Genomic DNA, 8,413 nt, shown 5'->3' with positions numbered 1-8,413 from the left:
CAATTACTGCTATTGGATGAAGAAGTGACTTTCTTTTGGGATGTTTAATAGTTTGTAAGCCCATTTCTTTCTTTTTTTGTGGTACTGGGGATTGAACTGAGGACCTTGTGCTTGTCAGGCAGGAGCTTATGCTGCTGAGCTATCTCCCCAGCCCTGTAAGCCCCATTTCTTTTTTTTTTTTCCTATTATCTATCTTTATTTTTCTCTTCAACAGATTTATACTTTCAGTGTCTTCAAAGACATGTCTATTCCTGCTAGTTGCCCAGCTTTTTATTTGGTCTTATCTTCTGGGAGATCTAATGTCTTTGTGTTTTGTATATTTCAGATATTTTAGATGCATGTTAGTCCTCTATTCAAAGTATAGATGGAAAACTTATTTTCTCATTCTGCAAGTTGTCTCAACAGTCTGTAGGTAGTTTTCTTGGCTGTGAAGAAGCTTTCCAGTTTGATGCGATTCCACTTGTTTGAAATTATTTCTTGTGTAACTGGGTTCTATTCAGAAAGATCTTGCCTACAACCAGGACTTCAACAGTTACATATATTATCTTCCAGCAAGTGAAGTGATTTTGTCTTTTATGCACTTGATGCATTTGATCTTAGTTTACTACATGATGAGATATACAGCCAATGGTTTAATCTTCTGAACAAGGGCAGCCAGTATTCCTAGTGCCATTTACTTATGAGGGTTCTTCCAACAGCAAGTTTTTGGGCCCTTTGTGAAACATCAGAGGACTGAATATGTTTGCTTTTTTTTTTGCTGTTTTTTTTATTTCTTGGTTTTCCTTTTTCCCTTGAGATAGGCTGTTGCTATTCAGTTCAGGCTGCCCTTGAACTCAGTATATGGCCCAGGCTGGCCTCAAACTTGAGGTCATTCTGCCTCTGTGTTCCAAGTGTTGAGATTGCAAGCATGCACTATCAGGCTGGACCCTCTGGATTCTTTCTAAATCTTCTCTTCTCTGTCACTGATGTTTCAATCTGTGTTTCTAATATCACCACCGCCATAATTTATCATAGTAGCTTTGGGATACAACTTGAAATCTGGCAAAATGAGGGTGTCCTGCTGTGTTCTTGTTGCCCAGGATTGCATTTTCTATTTTGGGTCTCTTCTTATTCAGCATGACTATTAGGATTGGTTTCTCCAGTTCTGTGAGGAATTCCATTGGTATTTGGACTGAGGTTGCATTCTATCTGTAATCCCAGCACTTGGGATTACACTTGAGGCTGGAGGATCCTTATGACTTTGAGACCAGCTTGGGCTACAAACTGAGCTAAAAGCCAGCTTGAACTGCACAGTGAACCCTCCTGGATGCTCTTCCAGACCTGCTGCAGCACCTCCTGGTAGCCTTTCGGGCGCAGCCCACTGAGGCTCACCAAATACTCCTTGGGGTCATCGGCTTAGTGAAGATCACCTGGGACCATATCTTCCAGCCCCATGTATGTGTCCAGGCCATGGCGCAGGTAGATCAGCAGCTGGTAGCACAGCACATCCACTTCCTGCTCTGTCATCTTGGGGTGCCCCTGAAGAGCACTGTCCACATGCAGGAGGGCTCTTTGGGGAACATGGGCAGGCAGGGCTCCAGCTGCCAGTTCAAGTAACACAGCTGCTGGCGCACTGCATGAAGGTCCTGAAAAGAGAAGAGCCCGGCCCAGCTGCAATCCTTGCCTGGCAGCCTAGACTCTGTGCTTGCATCTAGCAGCACCTCCATCTCCTCTGTGGCCACTCCGCAGGCACTCTGCACAGGCACAGAGGCCGCTGGCGGTGCATCTCCGGGCTACCCGCGCCTGCTCAGGCCACGCTCCAGGGCAGCCACTGGCTGTGGTCTGCCTCTGTGGAGACCAAGGCCTCAGGCCACGATGGCGCCCCTGCCGGCTCTGGGGAGCTGTTGTGCAGTCCGGTTGTGGTAGGTGATGGCGACCTTGCCCTCGGTCTCCTACCAGGCCACAATGAAGACAAACTGGTGCCTCATGGAACACAGGGGACTGCGAGCGTCTCCTCCAGGTAAACCATGGTCTCGCGCCGCCCTGTCAACGCGCCGGGCACCCGCAGCCATCTTGGCCGCGCCCCCTTGGCTCCGTCCAGTGGTCCGGCGCGAGGACAAAGGGCGCCACGCAAAGGCCCATCTCCTTAAGTCCACGAACTTGCCCGAACTGACGTGCCTGAGGCCGACTCCCAGCCTCGGTCACGCTACAGGCAGCACTCCGGAGACCAGCTGCCCGCGGGGCAGACTCCACCTCACTCAGCGCCGCAGCCTCGCGCAGTGCTGTTGCGGCCCGCTGACGTGGCGCTCCACGAGGGACGTAAAGGCGGCACGTGCCGCACGCTGTGACGTGTCCCGAGTGCGTGGCTGCAGAGCAGCAGTCATTCCAGGCTGGGTCAGTGGGGCCTTGTTCCCCGGTCGGGGACAGCGCCTGTGCTCTGACTCTGCGCAGCCAAGATCAAGCCCCATTTCTGAAGAATAACTTCCACAAGTTTGGTAACTAGCTTGCCTTTAACAGGGGTACATGTGCCATAGTTTTGCACCCTACTCACTTTAGTGTCTTTGTTGATCTTTCTACTGCTTGTGTTATATTTATCATTTTTAATATCTCTATCTGTCCATTCAGCCATTATTGTCATGCAGCTACAAATGTTATTCAGATATAAAGTGTCTTTGTTGATCTTTTTACTGCTTGTGTTACATTTATCATTTTAACCTATCTGTCTATCCATCCAGTATTGTCATGCAGCTACAAATGTCATTCAGATATATATATTTCAGATATATACATATATAATATATATGATTAATATATTAATACTAATTATAATATATAATATTAATTATATAATATATATTAATTAATATTAATTATATGTAATGATTATATCATGAAACCAGGAATATTATTAGAATAGACCTGGAAAACTAATTATCTCTCTCTCCACTGAGAAGATGAGTAAGTACATAGAGGAGAACAAGAATGTTGTCCAGGCTATCATTTTTTCCTATCCTGACTGCCTGGTAAGAGGGGGAGAAAGTTGGGAGCGAATGTAGAGAAACAACTATTTTTCCAGTCAGTCACAAGCACTCAATGATGACTGACTTTGCAACTACTACCCTGCTTGGTGCTTTCTGGTCTCTACCAAGTTGAATGTTCTTTATTCAGTCTGAATTGTGAATTCCCAAGATGCTAGAGTTACCCTTATCCAAATAGAAATTTACAAAGTTGAACATATTTCTAAATTACTCGTAACTAAATTATCTGACTGTGCTTTTTCTGCCATCTGTTTGGTTCATCAAGAGTTGGATGTCAATGGTATTTAAATCATAAAAGAGAGCATTGATTTTTTTTTGATTATTGTGGACTATACACACATATTTTTAACCTAGGGGTCTTTATTTGAAAAATGGATAATCCCTCCAAATATATTTTCTTCTTAATCTTCCCTCCACAGCTACAAATTGTATAAGAAGTAATGATAGTTTGGTGCACAAGAAAATGACTAGCTCATCTGACACAAAAAGTTCCTGTGGATTGAATTATGCTGAGTGTTTTCCAGACTGAACACTGAGAGAAATGCTGATGAGAGAAATAATTTTAAAAACTAAAACATTTAAAAATAGATGGCATTACTTAAGGCAACTGCTCTAGAATCTTGCATAAGAGTGTAGTGATGAGTTGACACATGACAATAATGAGATATTTGGAGTGAAGCACAAGGCTATTCTTTGGGCATCCTCAGAGGATATGGGAGAGACTGGAACACATCTTTCTTTAGTGGGCATCTGTGATTCCCACCTAAATGCTTTCTGAAACATATTAAAATTCTAGCTCATACACTACCTGATGCAAAAGGTGCTACATCTTTACAGTATTGTACTGTATTTATTATATTATTATATTAATTGGAAGTAGCACCTCTTAGGAAAAGCAACCTGCCAAAATCTTTCAGATGCCTTCCTGATATTTGGAGAGTGCCTGTATCCATCTTATTTATAGCCTGAGGACTAGCCCATCATGGTTTTTGTATTTCTTTATAGAGAACCCTAACTTTGCTGATACACCCACAGATGTTATTTGATTTCCCCTTGTGAGAAGGCCAGGGCAGCCACTGGAGAACCAGCAAGTGGTTAACAGAGTTTTTCAACCCAATCTTCTGAACACTCTGGGAATCTCCTCAACTTTGGACCATAGTAGGTAGCTTTTAGGCCCCAGCTCCAACTTCCAGTACAGGGAATTTTCTAGCCACACAGCAGTCCACTTTGGTACCAGATCTGAACTGTTCTTACATCTTTTGGATGAGGCAACAAGGTAAGAGCTGGTAAGCAGCAAAACTATTGAAACCAAGGTCTTAGTTCTTGGACACTGTTTTCTCACTGCAGAGAAATTGAGAACTGTGACAATCTGCCTCACTGTTTTGCAATGGGAAGTCTGCCACTGGAGACTTAAGACTGAAGTCTGAAAGTCATTGTTATTTCCTTAGCAACAGTTTCAACAGAGCATTTGATATACTTTCCCATTAATATAGCATTCCAAAAGAGCTGTATGTTTTTAACATTAGAAAATTGTATATATAAATAACATTAAACAGAAAATATTTTGAATATATGAAGGAATTTCTTAAGTATCTGTCCATTTAGAGCACTGCTGGATTGAAATGGGCTCTATCTACATTATGTCCAAATTCTGATACTGAAAAAAACTGGAGTGGGGCCAGAGAGATAGCTCGTTGGTCTGAGCACCTGCCAGGCAAGTACAAAGATCTGGTTCTATCCCCAGTACCACGTGCCATGTGGGTCCTGTGCCAGCTACCGAAACCAGGCATGTGGTGCACGCCTGTAATCCCAGCCCTGGGGAGGCTGAGACAGGAGGATCAGTATGAGTCTGAGATTCATAGCTGTATTACTTGTACAAAATAAATAAATAAATCATTAAAGTTTAAAAAAACAAAAAACTAAGGTAGTTGCTGTATTGTGGAACAAATTAATTACTGAAAGACAACTGGACTGTTCTTTCACTTATTTCTTTAATTTTTTAAAAAATATTTTATTTATTTATTTTAGAGTCTCGCTATGCAGCTCATATTCATACTGATCCTCCTGTGTCAGCCTCCCCAGGGCTGGGATTACAGGTGTGCACCACCATGCATGGTTTCAGTGGTTTGCACAGTGGGCCTGAGGTTTGGGGCTAGCACAACATGTGGTACTGGGGATCAAACTCAGGTCTTTGCGCTTGCCAGACAGGTGTTTAGACCACCAAACTACCTCCCCAACCTGTTCCTCTACTTCTTAAATGATTTAAATTGAAGGAATGATTCAAACTGGAACAGCTATTTCCCATCTACTTGCCTAGCTTTTCATTAAACTTTAGAGGTGAATATGGTTCTGTCTGGTAGTATCCTGGACTAGAATAAAAGGTTCTCTCTAACGAGGAGAAGTAGTGCAAAGTGCAGAAATGAAATGAGAGAATTGAAAAGAGAAGGATTTCTCTTGCTCAATGTCCCCCTCCCAATAAGAGTTGACCTCACTATTAGCAAAACTGCTACTTCTGGAAACCTAGTTGTTTTTGATGCAATATCTACTTGCATCTGAATAAATTGGGTCTATTAACAGAAAAATGAAGATTTCCTATTTTTCAAGTCATTTTCCTGTTGAAAAGCCATTCAGTAATTATTTCTTTGTTCATTTTTCTGGGCCATAATGGCTTAGGTCAAGTTGCATTGGCGCCACTACTTTCTGAAACTCTTGATATTATTATAAAATCCATCATCTTGTTTAGCTTTAAAAGCTTTCTCACATCAAAAGCTTCTTAACAATGATAAGCATGTGATAACTTGCAAAGATAAGCAAAAGCATAAAAATTTCTCCAGCCAACTCTGACTTTGGTATAGCTCTACAGCGATCAGGGAAAATATTACACAACTGGATATTTTAATATAGAACACATGCAACTCAAGAGGTCAACACATTCCCTTAATATCTATTCATTGCTTTGTTAAGTGAGTGGAGGTTGCCTGGGTAATAAGAATCTATAGTTAGTTCTGAGATTTAAGAGATTTCAAAAATATCTTCTGCTCATAGAAATAGAAGAAATTATTATAAAGAAATTCAGAAACTCAAACCAAGGACTTCAATATCTCACAGCAGTCAACTGCACAGCAACAGATTAGCCAAGCAGAAATACAATTACTATTAAACTTACAATATTCCTGTTTCTTCCTTTTGTCTTTTGGACATTTTAAGAGATTACAATCAATGATCAATATGCTACTGATTGCTGAAGGGCCAGATGACAAGGGAACAAAAACTATATCACATTTATATGGTGTCAGATATCAGATTTTTGGTGCCCCAAATCTCTCTATAGAAACTTTTTAAAAATTAAAAATAAAAAAGAAAGTATCCTGTGCAGTTTGATTTTTTTTTCATAAACTCTTTATCTATTCCAATGTGTTTAAGATTTCCACTTGCTTTCTCTTCCAGAAGATTTAGTGTTTCAATTTTAATATTAAAATCTTTGATCCATTTTGATTATAGTTTTGTGCAAGGTGATAGGCATGGGTCTATTCTGAGCCTTTGGCATGTGGAAAGAGCCATTTATTAAAGAGGCTATCTTTCTTCCAATGAACATGTTTGGCCTCTGTCAAATATATGGTGGCTGAGTGTGCTTGTAGTTGTGTTCACATCTTTTAATCTGTTCCATTGGTCCTCAGGTCTGTTTTTTTTGGCCAGTATTATGCTGTTTTTATACCATTGTAGCTTTGTAGTATAATTTCAAGTCAGGGATTGTGATACCTCCTGCCTTTCCTTTGTTACCCAGGATTGTTTTTGCTATTGTAGGTCTCTTCTGATTCCAGCTGAATTTTAGGGATTTTTTTTTCTAGATCTGTGAGGTATACTAATGGTATTTAATGGGGATTGCATTGAATCTGTATAACAATTTTGGAAGTATAGGTAGTGAAATCCTGAATTGTTTCCAATGCTTTTTTTCCCTTGTATATCTTTGTTTTGTATTCTTTAAAAATTAGAAAAGAAACTTGCCAGTATTCTTTTCTGTTCTCCAATTTTATGCTCCCAAACCTACTCTGTTGCACTCTCCTTTCTTTAATCTTCCTTGTTGATGCAGGGCATGATGTTTGGATGTGGGGGTTGGGGTGGAGAGTGAAGTTTAGAGTCAGGTCTGCATCATTATTTAAGTCCAATTTCATCAGGTATCTTTCCTACTTTGAGTTTTGGGGATGTGAACAACTGGACTAGAAATGGAACCTGGTTCCTTTTGAACTATCCTTAAGGCAGACATTTATAAAAAGAAAGTTCTTAGTTCTGAGTAAGCTGATTATTTTCCCCTTTTAAATTATTCCTTCCCCATACCCATTTGATAAACTCCTAATCAACTGTTGACTCAAATTCAGCTTTGCTGAGATTATTTCCAATCCCTATTCCATACAATTTTTTCTTCTGCAGTGCTGTTTAACATTGTATCAGATCCATGATTTGAAGATATTTTGTGTTATAGTAAATTTATCTGTAAATTCATCATCCATAGGCTGTTAATTTTTTGGCAGTGAGGATGGTATTTATTTTTATGGGTCCCAGAGCCTTACAGAATGACTAGCATGGAGGGACATTGGAGAAATATCTGCTAGATTAAACTGAGAAATATCTGCTAGATTAAACTGCATTCTTTAATCTAACAGATTAAAGAAGGTTTTGGGTGGTAGAGCACTTGTCTAGTTTGTGCAAAGATCTGGGTTTGATTTTATCCCTAGTACCACAAAACAAAATAAGAATCTTGCATTCACTACACTTCCATTGATGAAAACTGCACTTCTGTCTCCAAAACTACACTTTTGTCTCCAAAACTTAAAGGCAAAATTTTCAACAACTGGCATGTGTGAATTCAGACATGGAATGAAGGATTTATTCTGTCTCATGCTTCCTGGCCATTATTTCACAAGGGACAAGCAGTGGCACCTCTGTGACTGCCATGTGCTCACCTTCTCCATGATCCTGTCGATCTGGCGATTCTGTGTATCAATCTCATTGCCCATATCCAAGGCCATGTGACGGAGGTTTCCAATAATGCCGCTCACCTGCTCCAGGTTTTCATCCATTTCATTTTCTCGGGCATCATTTGTTACCCTGGGAGTCAAATAGGAATTTTTAGAGGGGAAGAAGAAACTTGAATACTAAGGACCCAAAATTTAAGGAGAGTCTAGAGATCTGTTGGTATCTATTTTGTCTGACCTTAATCTCCATTTAATGCAGACCACACTTTGGCTCTTGTACTTTAGAAAGACTTTTTAAAATACTGTTGAGACTTGAAGATGTAGTTCAGTGGTAGAGTGCTTGCCTGACTAACATGGGTGAGGCCCTGGGTTCCATTCCCAGCAACACACACACACACACACACACACACACACACACACACA

At 40.6% G+C, this 8,413-nt stretch overlaps 1 protein-coding gene across 2 annotated transcripts in view; it reads right to left on the bottom strand.

Moving 5' to 3' along the window:
* The window catches only part of Snap25 (synaptosome associated protein 25), an 87,530-nt gene that overhangs the window by 2,215 nt on the left and 76,902 nt on the right, over window positions 1-8,413 (bottom strand). For both annotated transcript variants that reach the window (XM_004634300.2, XM_004634301.2), the window contains exon 7: window positions 7,979-8,123. In XM_004634300.2, coding sequence (XP_004634357.1) covers window positions 7,979-8,123 — 145 coding nt within the window. The remainder of the gene's footprint in view (window positions 1-7,978; window positions 8,124-8,413) is intronic.

The sequence above is a fragment of the Octodon degus genome, unplaced genomic scaffold (genome assembly GCF_000260255.1).
Source record: "Octodon degus isolate 3935 unplaced genomic scaffold, OctDeg1.0 scaffold00060, whole genome shotgun sequence".
NCBI lineage: Eukaryota > Metazoa > Chordata > Mammalia > Rodentia > Octodontidae > Octodon > Octodon degus.
Note: the sequence above shows the minus strand (reverse complement) of the source record. Positions and strands in the feature narration are given on the sequence as shown.